The sequence below is a fragment of the Acomys russatus genome, chromosome 8 (assembly GCF_903995435.1).
Source record: "Acomys russatus chromosome 8, mAcoRus1.1, whole genome shotgun sequence".
Lineage (NCBI taxonomy): Eukaryota > Metazoa > Chordata > Mammalia > Rodentia > Muridae > Acomys > Acomys russatus.
In genome coordinates, this window is record NC_067144.1 from 6,873,388 (window position 1) to 6,889,929 (window position 16,542).

Genomic DNA, 16,542 nt, shown 5'->3' on the forward strand with positions numbered 1-16,542 from the left:
TTTGGGCCCAGGGGTCCCGCTCAAACTAAGGCACCAACCAAGGACAATATAGGTGGTAAACTTTAAACCCCTACCCAGATCTAGCCAATGGTCAGAACATTCTCCACAGTTGAGTGGAGAGTGGGATATGACTTTCTCACATACTCTGGTGCCTCATATTTGACCATGTCCCCTGGAGGAGGAGACCTGGTGGCACTCAGAGGAAGGACAGCAGGTTACCAAGAAGAGACTTGATACCCTATGAGCATATACAGGAGGAGGTAATCCCCCTCAGGAACAGTCATAGGGGAGGGGAATAATGGGAAAATGGGAGGGAGGGAAGAATGGGAGGATACAAGGGATGGGATAACCATTGAGATGTAACAAGAATAAATTAATAAAAAAATTTAAAAAATCAAAATCAAAATCAAAAACAAAAAGAAACCCTACTTCACCTCATCTTAAGCCAAAGGAATGTTAAGAGAGTTCACTGAACGAAGGAGCTTCAGTCAGCCATAATCCTGAATTACTCTCCTCCCTTCCTCCTCCCCTTCCTCCCCCTCCTCCCTTCTCCCTGCTCCCTCCTCCCTTCTTGCCCTTTCTCCTTCAGTCCACATTCCTGTGCAGTGCCCTGTTGTGCTGTGCACTTTCTCTGGGATTTCCAGATCTCCTCTCAGGCTTTTGTACTAAGCAAAACCCATGAGACAGCGGGTGTAAAGATAACTCCCAGGCATGTGAACCTCAGTCCTCAAGGCTTTCTTTCTGCCTCCACACATACTCCCTTGACTTCAGCTAAGCACTTCTGTCCCAGAAGGGATGCTCACTGTGTCCTGTGCTGGTTCTAGTGGCCATTGCTTTGGGGAAACTGAAAAAGAGACAGCACTGTGTTCAGGACAGTGGGTGGGGCTTGCAGTTACAGCCTTGGGGGGGGGGGGATGTCTTGTTAGTTCGGCAGTGCTTCCTGAGCACTTAACCTGAAGACGGTCTTGTTGGAAGTTTGGAGGAAGCACGCAGAGGGACAGAGGCTTGTACGTGATCCCATGGACACATCTGGGAAGGAAACGACAGCGTTAACAAAATTAAACTTTCCTCACTCAGGCTGAATGGAGAGAAGAAGTGAAAAAACACTTTGAGAAAATCAAAAGTGAAGGGACCTGTATACACCGATTAGATGAAGAACTGATTCGCCGGCGCAGGGAGGAGCTCAGGTCAGATGACCCCGCCCCTCTCTTCGCCCCGCCCCTCGCCTCGCCCCACCCCTCTCCTGGCCCCACCTGTCCGTGTTGCGAAAGGAGCAGGAACCAAACACTGTTGAACCGCCCCTTCTGCATCTTTCCAAGGGGAGTCTGGAAAGGCTGGTCTCAGAGAAACAGAATAGGAGGGTGTTTACTATCGGCTGGGAGGGCGTGCAGAGGGATGGGGCGGGAAATGCCAACTAGCTGATGCTGTTATAATTAGACAGAAGAAAGAAATTCTCCATTTCTCCTGCACACTAGGGTCATGACAGGTAACATAGCTTGCTGGATTGCTCAGCTCCCCTGCTCTCCTGCTCAGAGTGGCTTGCTTGCTTGAGTCAAGGTCATTGGTGGCTTGGATCTTAGTATGTAGATCACACAGATCATGCTGGCCTAAAAATCACAGGGTACAAGGATTGTAGGCCTGAGCCACCACCCTGACTTTGGGGTTTCTTTTTTTCCCCCTTTTCTTATTTAAAGAAGCTAGAAGAAAGGATTTGAAATGTTTCCAACATAAAGAACGATCATTGTTGGATTAAATTGCCATGCTTACTCTGATCTTTTCATTTATCTCTTATTTTAAATTATATTTGTGTTTCTATGTATGATTATGAGCCCATGGGTGCAGATGCCCACAAAGGCCAGGGGCATCAGATCCCCTGGAGCTGGAGTTACAACTGGTTGTGGGCACCTTAAATGGATGCCGGGAATTGGACTCCAGTCCTCTAGAAGAGTAGCGCGTGCACGCATTTGGCTGCTGAACCGCCTCTCCAGCTCCTGAACACTATACAACAAACACATGTATCAAAGTACCACTTGGTACTTATGAACAACTTGCTATCAGTTGTTTTTTTTTTTTTAATCATTAACATTTGAACAATAAAAAGTTACCCCGTGGTTAGAGAGATAGCTCAGTGAGTGAAGGTCTTGCCACAGGAGTATGAACACCTGAGTTCAAGTTCCCAGAGCCCATAGAAAGCCGGGCTTCCTGTGGCAGCTCTCTGTGACCCATGAGCTCCCGGGACAAGAGAGGAGGCAGTGGCAGGAGACTCCCCAGAAGCTGATGGATAGCCAGCCTGGGGCATGCAGTGCACAGGCAAACAGAGCCCCTGACCAGCACCGCGCTGGGTGAGGAAGAACACTTAAGGCAGCCTCGGACCTCCACAAGCACAGCGTGGTATGCGTACACCCACGCACACATGGCTTCCTTTGTGTATAACTTTGACCCTCTCCTCTGACTGTTTCCCTCCCTTATAACCCTTTGCAACAGAGATTTGTAGGGCACGTCCGCTGTTCTCGGTGCGTTGGAGGGCAGGGATTTATAAACTCCACTTCCCCACCTCCAGACAACCACTGTACTGGGCAGTTAGGCCTCTATATCAAAAATGCCTTTGATTTAGCAGTTTATAAATGGAAGACATGCACTGCACATGATTCTGGAAGTGGGGCAGTTCAGCATCAAACCAGCAGCAAAGTCAGTATCTGGTGAAGACCCGTTATCACCTCATGGCACAGCATGTGTCCTCACCCAGTGGAGAAACACAAGGGCTCCCTCTATTACCTCCGTGCCACCTCCTCCAGCACCGCCACCTTATGGGTGACGGTTTACATTTGGATCTAAGGGGGAGCATTGAGACCACACTAGGCAGACAAGCCCTGTGCCGTGGATAAGAATGTGATCATGGTGTTAACGTTACACTCTCTCCATTCACGTGTGAATGTGAGTTGTATGAAGACGGTAAAATGCACATACAGTGTGTTCTTATTCTATCTGTGGCCTGCCCGGCTCTCCGTGTGCCAGGGGTGGGGGCGGGGGAGGGTGGGCTTAGGATAAAACACACAGCTCAGACTCCCCATCTCCCACTCCTCGTCTGACTCCTTGTGTTAAGAAAAATTTGAGCCGGGCACAGTGGCGCACGCCTTTAATCCCAGCACTCGGGAAGCAGAGGCAGGCGGATCTCTGTGAGTTTGAGGCCAGCCTGGTCTACAAAGCTGTCTAGGACAGTCAAGGCTACACAGAGAAACCCTGTCACGAAAACCAAAAAACCAACAATTTAAAAAAAAAAAAAAGTAAAAACAGAGGCTCCTGGAGCTAGTGCTTTGAAGTCAGCCACTGCACATGGCTCATCAGAGTTGTCTCGTCTCTGTTCACCCTGTGTTTTCATTGACAGGCACGCCCTGGATATTCGAGAGCACTATGAGAGAAAGCTTGAGCGGGCTAACAATCTGTACATGGAGCTGAGCGCCATCATGCTGCAGCTGGAAATGCGGGAGAAGGAGCTCCTCAAGTACGTACTGAGGCCCATGCCAGTCTGCTCGCCACTCTGTCTGTCAGTCAGCGGGAGGAGCTGCTCTTGCTCCACTGCAGTGAACATGCAGATGTGTTTGTTATTCAGTCAGCTCTCCTTAAGCACTCACTGTCCCCAGGTCCCTGCCAGGGTAAGGGTAAAGCTTGTTAGCGTTGCTGCAGGGCTGATACGCGACCATTTAACTCTGCCACGTGGTTCAGAGAGGGGCTTCCTTTCCAGAAGAATTTAGCGTGGACACTCAGTGACTCACTGACCTTTGGAAAGTAAAGCACCGTGCAAAGGGATCCCTGATGGTAGCAAAGCTTCTGTGCTTGATCGTGTTGGGGAAGAGAAAGGTCATGCATGAGTTTGAGGTGAGAACAGAACAGAGTTGAGGTAACTTAGTCTCAGTCCCTTCTGCTTGTTCAATGACAGCCTTCAGATACAACAAGCTGGTGTCTGGTAAGTGTGGTTCAGAACTTGTAGGCAACTGAAAATACTCTGCACCGACCACCACCCCTCTCTCTCTGTTTAAAAAATAACTTACTGTATATATTTTGCTTACAATTTTCACACTATGAATACAAATGGGGCCTCTCTTCTACTTGAGGTATTTTTCAAGTTAGCTATTTGGGACCTTTACAGACCGAGCTGAGTTCTGACCATCTCTTCCCAGACCCGCCCGCTTACAATTTTCACACTATGAATACAAATGGGGCCTCTCTTCTACTTGAGGTATTTTTCAAGTTAGCTATTTGGGACCTTTACAGACCGAGCTGAGTTCTGACCATCTCCTCCCAGACCCGCCCGCACTTCCCTACCCATCCAAGCTCATGCCCCCTCATGGCCAATATTGAAGAAAACCAACTCTCCATCTCTGAGCAGCCACCGATCGCCAGCAGCTCCTGGCCTAGGCTAGGGCCTTCGCGTCATGCCTCCCTTTCCTTAGTAGGACTTGGTTTGAGCTTGTGCATTCTGTCCTACCCACTTTAAACTCATGTGTGCAACTGTCCCTTTGTCCCCAAAGGACACTGTTTTCTTGTATTTGTTTACCACCTCTGGCTCCTACAGTCTTTCTGCCCCTGCTTCCACCGTGACGTCTGAGCCTCTGGGAGGACAGGGGACAGTATCTGTGTTCCATTTAGGGCTGAGCATTCCACAGCAGCCTCTTATGTCGCTGCACCTCGGCCGGCTGCTGGTCGCTGTACTCATCACCACCTCCCAGATGAGGACAGTGAGAGGCATAAATCTCCAGGTATAAAGAGACGTCGTTAGGCATCGACTTAATACTATGTCCATTTAGCAGAGCCATAGGAAGTTCTCACCTAGGGCCTGTGACCTATCGAGCCGGAGATGCTTGGTGTGACAGTGATGCCAGATGTGGGCTTCGTGTAATGGAGTGGGACTAAGCTCCAAATGAGAGACTGGTTGTTACTCCTGTGCTGTGAGTGCCATGTTGCACCAGTGAGCATGCCTTGCTAGGCTGGTCATCACTGTAGGCCTCGGGGTTCCCAGCAGGAAAGACTGATAACCACTCTCCTCCTCCAGTGTGTAGCACCTTCCAGCACTGTGAAAGCTAGCCAGTAGAGAGGAAGCTTCCAGGTCAGTACTCACCAACCCATGCTCTGTGACTCAAGTGTGAGAGCTTCAGCCATGGGGGCTTATTGTCAACTTCTAGAGGGTAACCAAGAGCTCTGGCAGTAGCCTGTTGCGTTTGGCACCTATGGAAGCTCAATGGAGCCAAAAACTACAAAAGAAGTAGCCCAATCCTGACACTACGCATTTTATTTGTCAGCCTGTGATGTCTAGTAAGGGCATTGGTAAGCCTCTATAGGGTAACTTCTCTCGCTCTCTCTCTCTCTTTCTCTCTGTGTGTGTGTGTGTGTGTGTGTGTGTGTGTGTGTGTGTGTGTGTGTGCGCGCGTGTGTGTAAACTTCTACAATAGTAAGTAGGTTTCCATTTAATTGTTTTGAAAAGTTTCTAAAGTTATTCTGTGTGTGTGTGTGTATGTGTGTGTGTGTGTGTGTTTATGTGTGTAAGCTTCTACAATAGTAAGTGGGTTTCCATTTAATTGTTTTGAAAAGTTTCTAGAGTTATTTATTCCTTTGCATATCCCCTCTTCTAGCCTGCTCTACCATTCCCCATGCCAATTTAACCCTTCCTGTTGCATTCCTCCTCTTTGAGCTTTTAAACCAATGTGTTATATCTCCTTCCCCTTTAAGCCCCCCACCACCACCATGTTGCACCCCTTAGTATGGCCCTGACTGCTACGGATATTCCAAATGAAACGTACCTATCGGAAAATTCAGAGCTAATATCTGCAAGTGAAAGGCTAGTTACCTCACTCAGAATGATTGTTTCCAGGTCCAGCCACTTACCGGCCAATTCTATAGTTGTTCTTCTTTTTGAAATCTTTCTATTTTGTTTTCTTTTTTTAAAAAATGTAGCCAAAAATTATATGTGTATTATGATGTCTGTGCAGCATGCGCATACAATGCCCATAAAGGACAGAAGAGGGTGTCAGATTCATGGGAGTGGGTGCTGGGAATCGAACCCAGATCCATAGAACAGCCACTGGTCTTAACTGCTCAGCCATCTCTCCAGCCCCATTTTTTTTTTTTTTTTAAGTAGTTGAACAGTATGCTGCTGTGTAAATGTATCACCTTTTCCTTCATCGATTCCTGGCATCTAGTTCTAGCTTTCTGAGGAGCCTCCACACTGATTTCCATAGTGCCTGGACCTGGTCACACCCCACCAGCACCGAATCAGGGTTCTCTCTCCCCACACCCATGCTAGCATTCCTCATCATTTGTTTTGGGGTGTTGTTTGCCTGTTGTTTTTGGGTGTTGTTTGCCTGTTGTTTTTAATCTCAACTGTTCTAATTAAGAAGGTAAGATGACATTTCAAAGTGGTTTTTATTTGCATTTCCCTAATGTCCCAGGACATTAAACATTTCTTAAACACGCTTCTTCTCATCCACTTGTGTTTCCTGTCTTGAGAACTCTGTTTAGTTCTACGCCCCCACTGAGTGTGCAGTTACAGACAGCTGTGAACTACCTGACAAGGGCGCTAGGAATCAAACTCAGGTCCTCTGGAAGAACAGCAAGTGCTCTTAACCACTGAGCCATCTCCCCAGCATGCACCTGTTCGGTGGAAGATGCTTCACCTAGCGCTCCGGTTAGGCCCCCCCCCATTAGGTCCTGTCTTTTTCTCTTCTGTAAGCAGGAGAGTAGGAGGGTGTTTTCTATTTTCTAGTTCCACAGTCACCATCTTCTATCCTGCCTTCTGTCTACGAAAACCAAGGAGTGTTTTGTTCTGTTTTGTTTTGTTTTGTTTTCTGTCCCACAGGCGAGAGCAAGCAGTGGAAAAGAAGTACCCTGGGACCTACAAACGACACCCTGTCCGTCCAATAATCCACCCCAACGCCATGGAGAAGCTCATGAAAAGGAAGGGTGTGCCTCACAAGGCCGGAGTGCAGACTAAGCGGTGAGACAACCGTGTCCATCCATCAGACAGCTAGATAGACGAGGATACCCGTAAAAAGGCCTTCCCTGAGTGTGGTGGGTATGGCCGCCTCTGTAGCTGAAACCAAGAAGGAAGACGAGAGAGAGCATGGCTTAGACCCTAGCAGTCTCATTTCTTACTATCTGAGGCACCTTATCTTAGCCCAGACACAGGAAAGAAAAGCATATGCCAGATCTGGGTTGAAACTCCGGCCCTGCTTTGGAAGTGTGCGCCTTAGGCCATGTCACCTGGCCTCTCTCAATGCCAGTATCTTCATGGGTAAACGGTATCATCATGGCACACGGAATTTCTTTCTATTCTTACAACCCTAAGAAACAGAACTGAGTTCATGGTAACTCTTGATTTTTGACACAGTGGTCTGTGCATACTTCATCAATATGTTTACTTAGAGAACTGGCCATTGATGATTACATACACCTAACCAAGTAAGTAACTCCCTTACTCCACCTCTGAATGGAGGTACACTTTATGACTTTTGGGGGGGTTGTTTGTTAGGCAGTTGCCCAGACTGGCCTCAAACTCAATTTTAAAGATTTATTTATTTTATGTAAATGAATGTTCATCTGCATATACACCTGCACACTAGAAGAGGGCATCAGATCACATTATAGAGTATAAATCACCATGTCGTCGCTGGGCATTGAACTCAGGACCTCTGGAAGGGCAGATAGTGCTCTTAAGCCCTGAGCCATCTCTCCAGCCCCCCAGGGTTTAACTTTTAAGAAATCATTCTTTCCCCATTTATTTGTATGTTTGGTTGGTTTGGTTTTTTTTGGGACAGGGTTTCTCTGTGTAGCCCTGGCTGTCCTAGAACTCACTCTATAGATCAGTCTGGCCTCCAACTCACAGAAATTCACCTGCCTCTGCCTCCCAAGTGGTGGCATTAAAGACATGCACCACCGGGGCTGGAGAGATGGCTCAGTGGTTGAGAGTGCCACCTGCTCTTCCAGAGGTCATGAGTTCAATTTCCAGCAACCACAAGGTGGCTCATAACCATCTATAATGTAATATGATGCCCTCTTCTGCAGATAAAGCACTCATATACAATAAATAAAAATAAAATTAAATTTAAAAAAAAGACATGCACCACCACCACCGGCTTCTTTCCCCTTTTATTGTACTTGCTTTATATTGGTCTCATCTCAGCATTAGCGAGTGGAGATACATCTTTAGAGAGGGTGAGCTTCAATGTAGAGCAAGGCTTTGATGCCTAGCACCTTCAAAAACATCTTAGAATACTTTTCATCCTTTTAGAATTACCAAAATCTGTGAGCCTTCTAATTCCCACATGCCAGAGAACGTCCCAAGCCTGGCCCTGTAAGACTTGAACCAAATGCAGTAGGAAAATAGGAAGGAGAAAACACAAGCCAAGAAAGCATGTTTGTCTTTTAAATTTCATTAATTTGGAAAGTAGCAGAGTTTTATGCCATTTCCATACTTGCTTAGATTCCCTTGACCCTCCATGCAACTCTTGTCTCTCTCTCCCCCTCCCCCCATATCCCTGCTCCCTATGCCTGCTCAAACCCTTTCACCCCTAGTATTCCTCCCCCCATAGCAGGTATATTCTGTAATCCTTCCATTCCTCTCCACTAAAGCTCTTCCCCTGACTCTCAGGGGCCCTTGCTAGTTTCCTGTCCCCCACATATTGCTCACTCACACATAAATGCATGCGTCTACATTTGAAGCTGGGATCCACATATGACAAAGAACACAGGGTGTTTGTCTTTGAGCCTGGGTTACCATACTTTATAATATTTTTCAGATCTGTCAATTTTCATAATTGTTATTCATAATATTTTTTGTTTACAGCTGACTAAAAAAATCCCGTTGTGCATATGTACCTCCTCCCCATTATCCACTCTTCTGTTGATGGGTAACTAGGCTGTTTCCATTTCCTGTCTGTTGTAAGTACAGCTGCAGTAAACACGTGTGTGCATGACTCTGCCTATTAGGGCCCGCAGTCCATCAGGGGTGTCCCCAAGAGTGGTAAGACTGGTCACAAGCTGACTCTGGCTCTAGCTTCTTGGGGAGCCTCTTGACTTCCAGACGCACCAGTTTACACCCACACCAAGAGTGAACAAGTTCCCTTGACATCCTTGCCAGCATTTGTAGTCATTTGTTTTCTTGATGAGAGTCACTAACTGAGGTGAGAAGGAATTTCAAAGTAGTTTTAATTTGCATTTCCCTGATGGCTAGAGGTGTGAAACACTGTTGTTGTTTTTTTTTCAGTTTGTGTGTGCATATACACATAGGTGTGCACATGTATGTATGTACATATGTACATCTGGAGAGAAGAGGTCATTCTTGACTGTTGTTCCTCAGATGACATCCACATCATTTTGTTTGTTTGTTTGTTTTTGTTTTGTTTTGAAACTAAGTAGGCTGGGCTGGCTGGCCAGCAGGTCCCATGAATCTCTCTGCCTCTGCCTCCCCTTCCCCTTCTCCTCCCCCAACTCAGCCCCACTCCAAGCTGAGATTACAAGGCCACGCCACCACACCTGGCTTCTTTTTATACACATGGGTGATGGGAATCAAACTCATTCCATCAAGCTTATGTGGTGAGCACCTTGCTGACTGAGCCATGTCCCCAGCCCTGTTGAACACTTGAGAGTTGTTAGTAGCCATTTGTAATTCTTCTGCTGAAGATATTCTGTTCAATTCCTTAGCCTGCTTTTAAAAAATTATTTATTTATTATGTATACAGTCTCCTGCCTTCTTGTACACCTGTATACCAGAAGAGGGCACCAGATCTCACTGTAGATAGTTAGGAGCCACCATGTGAGTTGGCCACTTCTTTTGGGGGGCAGAGGCTCTTTGTTTTTCTCCATCTTGATGCCCGTCTGATGGGCAGCTAGCAAGGATTGTCATCCTGTTCTGGAGGCTGTCCCTTCATTTAGTAAACTTGCTTCCTTCATTGAGGAGACACTCTTTAACTTCACGAGGTCACACTTGTCAGCCGTTCCCTTATCTCCTGAGCACCAAGAACGGTTTTAGGAGGCTGCGCTAACAGGGGACATTCCAGCATGGAACAACTGGTACAGTCCTAACTCCTAACGACCACACCATGAGCTGATTCCAGGCTTCTGTTTACTTACTGCCCCAACCATCTTCTGGTGGAGAGGTGAGAAGCAGTTCTCAGCAATAGCCTGCACAAGCCTTGCTTTCGTCTCTTTTACTGATCAGAGGCAGAGTCCACTCACTGACTCTTCTCTGCCCACAGTTTTAAGACCAAGTGCACCCAGGAAGCAAAAGGGACCATGCAACTCAAAAGTAGGAGTTGATGTTGTGAGTGAGCCGAAGAGCCGAACCCAAGGCGGGCAGCCTGCCAGACACTGCCCTGCCTGTCACCATCAAGGGTGGAAATGTTAGATTATTTGGACAGTTCAGTCCTAGATTCAGAGACCTTGGGAGAGGCCGGAGAGAAGAGAAGCCAGCCACCACCTGAAGCTCCAGTCCCAGTCGAGAGCCAGAAGGGTGCTGCTGGCTTCCATTTGCTTTCCGTTGCTATGTTCAAACATTGACCAAAACCAGCTTGGGGAGGGAAGAGGTTTGTTTGACTTACAAGTTACAGCCCATAGTCCCTGGAAGGAGAGCAGGATCTCAAGATGGAACCTGGGGAGAGGAACTGAAGCAGAGACCGTGGAGGAGCACTGCTCACCTTCAACTACCTTTCTTTTCTTTTTTAAGATTTATTTATTAGGTATACAGCACTCTGCCTGCATGTACGCCTGCAGGCCAAGGGCACCAGATCTCACTATAGATGGTTGTGAGCCACCATGTGGGTGCTGGGAATTGGACTCAGGACCTTTGGAAGAGCAGTCAGCACCCTTAACCTCTGAGCCATCTCTCCAGCCCTCTACTACCTTTCTTTTACAGCCCAGGCCACATGTCTAGGAATGCCCAGCCCGCGGTAGGCTAGGTTCTCCTACGTTAACCGTGAAGAAGACCCCTCACAGTTATACTCGCAGGCAAATCTGATGGAGTCCTTCAGTCAAGAGTCCCCTCTTGGCCATTGGAGTTTCATGTAGGTCCTCCCAGCCTGTTTTCCATAGGAGACATCTAAAAGAGAAGCCTGGAGTGGGAAAGAACTGTGCTCTAGAGTAAAAGACTCCAGGTCAAAGGATCACTCTGCTTGGTGATGCCAAGCCACCACCGCCACCACCCGTGATACTCAATGCCCTTATGAAGTACCGATGTGACAGTCAGAGCCAGGCACTTCGCAAATCATGAGGCGTGTTGCAGGCTGCGAAGTGGTTGAGCAAGGTCACTCTGTGAGGTTTGCAGTCACCTAACTTGGGACGCTTTCTCCTCAACTCTCCCTTGGGTGCCCAACGCCGGTTACCGTGCAAGTGCATGCTAACCCAACCCTGGGTTGTCTGTTGTCCCAGGAGAAGCCCTTGAACCTCTTCTGCCCAGGTCCTCTCTACAGCACAAGCTGACCAGCAGCAGTGTCCGCAGGATTCCGGGGCTTGCATGGTGGTGTGTCAGATGCCGCAGCTGAGTTGGGAGGGGCCGGGACAGCATGCAGAGGGGACTGCTTGCTGCATGCCCTCTTTCAACCAGGGCCACTGCATCTGGCTGCCTCAGAATTAGCTGAGAGAGTGTTTCTGCTGTTTAAAAAACAAACAAAAAAAGGAATGTGGGGGCTGGAGAAATGGCTCAGTGGTTAAGAGCGCTGTCTGCTCTTCCAGAGGTCCTGAGTTCAGTTCCCAGCAACCACATGGTGGCTTATGACCATCTATAATGAAATCTGGTGCCCTCCTCTGGTGTACAGGCATACATGAAAGCAGAACACTGTATATATGCTATAAATAAGTAATTCTTTTAAAAAATTAAAAATTAAAAAAGGAATGTGTAGCCCCTCGAGCTCTGAAACCTCCTCCTGCTGGGTGTCTTGTCTGGCCCCAAACATGGAACACGGCTGACCTGCAGGAGCCCGTTGATCAGCTCAGGAACTGCTTGTTACATGTGGGCTGGGCTGTACTTTGATGTTCCGGCTTCCCCCTGCCTGTGACCCTCACACTGGCCCTGTAGGCACTGGAGCACAGCTGAGCGAGGCTCCCTCCATTAGGATAAAAGTGGAATGTTAGCTTGGGGACATAGGCCATATGGTAGAGTACTCTTAGAACACGCACAAAGGCCCAGGTTCCGTGCCCAGCATGGTATAAACAGGCCCTGGTGACACGCGCCTGCAGTCGCAGCAGCAGCGCTCAGGAAGTAGAGGCAGGGTGATTAGCTCAAGGTCATCTCAGCAAAGTTCAAGGCCAGCTTGGGCTAGGGACCCTGTCTCAAAGAGGGAAGGAAGAGTGGAAATCCACTGTCGCTTCTCCCTAGCCCTTTCCTGCTGCCTTTGCCTAACCTCCTGGGCTTTTTTACCCTCTCTGACCCCTCCTTTCCTGCCTGCCCTTAGGATTCATTGAGTACCGGCTGTAAATCAGACTCCTTGCTAGGACCCATCATACACAAGCATGGATTAACACACGGTCTCATCTTTACAGGAGACCATGGCTAGGGCAAACTCTTCGGACATTTTAGATCTTGCCTGCTGAGCCTGAGGTTTGTTCTGTGGTACCTACTCAGGAGGCTTGCAGTAGGAAGAGTGACACGAGTGTGAGACTAGCCCGGGCCACAGAGTGAGACGTCCGTTTCCTTTGTGATGAACAGCTCGCCCAGGTGCATCATTAGACTGATGTCTGATGTGAGCAAGCTCCCGCGCCCGTAGCTCGGCCCGAGGGTGCCGAGCCGACAGCCGGGATCACGGGGAACACAGTAAGGACCCTGTGGAACAGAACTGGAAAGAACAAGGTGTGTGTGTTAGTGACTCAGAGCACAGAGAAATAAATGCTGCCAGTGAGAGAGCTCACCTGGTAAAAAGTAAACAGACCAGAGAACCTGAGTTCAGTCCCCAAATCCCATGGTGGAAGGAGACGACCAATTCCCCCAGCGTTGTTCTCTGGCCTTTATACATGCACTGTGAAACACACACACACACACACACACACACACACACACACACACACACACACACACACACACCATATGTACTCCCCCACAATGATAATTAAAATAAATTAAATTTTAAAAGGAAATGTCTGGAAGTGGACATTTAGAGTGTTTCCCAGCTTTTGCTGTTTTATCCGGCACTGTACTGTGACATTAAAGGGTTCTCTTGTGTACACCTGCTGTCTCCATGGGGTAAACCCCGTGTCAGTTGAGTGCTGACTAAAAGACTGTGTAAGCCACGTAGCTGGCTCACTCTAACAGTTCCGGGCCTCTGGAGGCTGCAGTAGGAAGCTTGCCATGAGTGTGAGACTGGCCCGGGCCACAGAGTGAGGCACCACCTCCAACAAGCACACGTACAATAACAACAGAGTGTGTAGGGCTCCGGGTGTAGCTGAGCAGAAGAGGGCGCTTGCCTGGTAGTCACATGACACTGGATCTGCTCCCCAGCATTGCAAACCTATAACCCAAGAGTGTACTGTAAAGCTTAGCATATTTTATCCAACATGTTTTTTGATGTGTCTGAAACAGATCTGCTCTCCTTCCCAGGCCAGACCTGTTGCGTTCCGAAAGCATCCCCAGTACAGAAGTGGTTCCCAGTGCGTCCCCTCTGTCTGCAAGTCCCAAAATGGGCGCCTCAAGCACCAAGAGCCGATACCGAAGCAAACCGCGTCACCGCCGAGGGACTAGCAGGGGCAGCCATAGTGACTTTGCAGCCATCTTGAAAAGCCAGCCAGCCCAGGAAAACTCCCCACACCCCAGCTACCTGCACCACGCTCAGGCTCAGTGCTCTCCCGTCCTTCAGCATGATCCTCTTCAGCAGCAATACCAGCAACTCCCTCCCGCCCTGCCACAGAGCCGCCATCCCAGACTCAACACTCACGGTCAGGATATTGCAACCTGCGCCAATAACCTGAGGTACTTTGGCCCGGCGGCGGCCCTGCGGAGTCCACTCAGCAACCATGCGCAGAGACAGATGCCTGGCTCCAGCCCGGACCTCATCTCCACAGCCATGGCAGCAGATTGCTGGAGAAATTCAGAACTTGACCGGGACCAAGTCGGACCCTGGGGCTGTTGCCAGGCGGAACCTTATGATCCCTGTTTCCAGTGCAGGCCAGAGCATTCTGGGTCTTTAGATGTTCCCACACCTGAGCCAACACACAATCCTCTTTGGGGAAATGCCCAAAGCTCTGAGAGAACGGAGGCAAATGGATTTAATGGCTGTCAATCTGGTGTTTCTCATCAATTCACACCCCCAATGCTACCTCAAAAGCCGCGGCCCCTTCACAAGGTAAGGTATGGCAAAAGTAGCCTGTCGCTGCCGTCAGAGGATGGCAACATCAATCGCGTGATGCCCGGTATAAACTTGGACATTAAAAGGTGTGCATTTGGGGAAAGAGTGAGCCAACAAACCACAGAGGTTTCTTTTACTCTAAAGATCCCCTCCACAGTGGTTCAGCGGTGCGCCAGGGAGTACATTTGGGGGGTTACTGAACTGGGGGCCTGGTGTAACCATATATTAAGGGCACAGGGTCAAAATGTCTGGGCAACTCCAGTCCTGAGGGGCGTCACAAGGAAGTTCAGGAAATGGAGATTGCTGGTGTGCGATGGCAAACATGGTCTTGGAGAAGCCGCATAGTAAACTGTGCCGTCCAGCATTTCCTGCATCCGTTTGACTACATAGCTTTTTAAAAAAAGATTTATTTATTTATTATTATGTATACAGTGCTCTGCCTGCATGTACATCTACAGGCAGAGGAGGACATCAGATCACATTATAGATGGTTGTGAGCTACCATGTGGTTGCTGGGAATTGAACTCATGACCTCTGGAATAGCAGACAGTGCTCTTAACCACTGAGCCATCTCTCCAGCCCCAGGCTACATAGCTTTTTAAAGCCTGTGTTTCTACACCACTGCTCCCCCTCCCCAACCCATGCTAATGTTCTTTATGTTATTCTTTAGGAAACATTAGCAACCACCTTGACCCAGCTGGTTCTGAATTGCGAACTGTCTGTCTCCTCCACGGGCTGCCTGGTGTTGGACATTCTAAGCTTGGGAGTCAGGCAGTTCAAAGCCAGGGTCATCCACCTAGCACCTCTGTGAATCTGTCACCGTGCACAGAGAGCCCAGTAGTGGACTCAGCCATGCTGGCTGATTTGAAGACTACATGAATGAAAGCGTCTAGCATGGCATCTGGAAGGCAGCCTGCTGACATTAGCCTCTTTTGTTTGATGGCAGATGCCTTCGCCCCCAGCCAGCTCACCAGCCTTGGTCTGGCTAACCAACCTCAAAAGAAACCCACACCTTTTCTCAGTCACTCCACGCCCCATGTACCTTTGAGCATCCTTACTGACACTTTGATGCCACCTCCGGCTCTGCAGGCCCCCAGAGCACACAGCACATTGACTGCACACCCCACAGCAGCCCAGTTTCTCTTTCCCAAGATGCAGTTCAGTGGGTGTTCCTAAAAATAGCCGCTTATCTTGGCAATTAGGACAACTAACTCCAGCACTGTCTTTCCTATTTAAGAAAAAAAAAATGTATGTCAAAAATAAAATACAATGAATAAAATTGTGATGTTTTAGAACTGGCTTTTAAAATGTAAATTTTCCCCCAGCCTTTGGATCCTTCCCACTGCATCAGTGGTGGGACCACTGTAATCCAGGGTACTGTGATGCTGGGGTAAGGACAGTTGCTTTCACCTGTGGCTGACTTTCTGTCTTTGGTGCTCTGGGGAAGATTAGCTGTCAGGCATGCACATGCACAGCCTTTCACATCAACCAAAGAACCCAGTGATCCTCTCAGTCCCAGCCAGAGCACCCTTGTCCCTGCCAACCTGTGGATTCCGTAAAAGTGCTGGGACAGCCTTTTTTAAAAATTGGAAAGTAGGCCAGGCATGGTGGCGTACGCCTTTAATCCCAGCACTCAGGAGACAGAGGGAGGCGGATCTCTGTGAGTTCGAGGCAAGCCTGGTCTACAAAGTGAGTCCAGGACAGCCAAGGCTACACAGAGAAACCCTGTCTCAAAAAACAAACTAATAATAATAATAATAATAATAATAGGAAAGTAGCGGCATATGATTTGTGTGACTGCACCATCACTAGAGTTGAGTATCAATACGGGGCGATCAGACATCTACACACCATATGGCTTAGCATAGCCACAGTATTAGTGGCAAAACGATTGATATAGAAAGAGAAAAGCCCTTGCTGGCCTTTGCAGAGCTGGAAAGCTCCATCTGGGTGGGGTTCCTATGAAAAGCCCCAGAGCCCCTGTGGCAGCAGTGACAGGACAGAGTCCCAAATCCCAGAGCTCGCCTGCTTCCTCTTGCTCACTGTTTCCAGGACACTTGCATGTGGCTTCCCCCTCCTGAAGGCAAAGGGAAAGTTGTGTGTCTTCTAGCACCTGGCAAAGAGCCTGTTGTCATGGAAACAGGACACCTGATGCTGAAGAAAGAGGGTGTGTGTGTGTGTGTGTGTGTGTGTGTGTGTGTGTGTGTGTGTGTGTGTGTGT

The 16,542-nt window shown here is 48.5% G+C and overlaps 1 protein-coding gene across 1 annotated transcript in view; it reads left to right on the forward strand.

Annotated features, from left to right (window-relative positions):
- The window catches only part of Map3k13 (mitogen-activated protein kinase kinase kinase 13), a 124,375-nt gene that overhangs the window by 103,998 nt on the left and 3,835 nt on the right, over positions 1 to 16,542 (forward strand). Inside the window, exons 8-11 of the mRNA XM_051150741.1 lie at positions 1,078 to 1,187; positions 3,386 to 3,502; positions 6,851 to 6,988; positions 13,577 to 14,318. Coding sequence (XP_051006698.1) covers positions 1,078 to 1,187; positions 3,386 to 3,502; positions 6,851 to 6,988; positions 13,577 to 14,318 — 1,107 coding nt within the window. The remainder of the gene's footprint in view (positions 1 to 1,077; positions 1,188 to 3,385; positions 3,503 to 6,850; positions 6,989 to 13,576; positions 14,319 to 16,542) is intronic.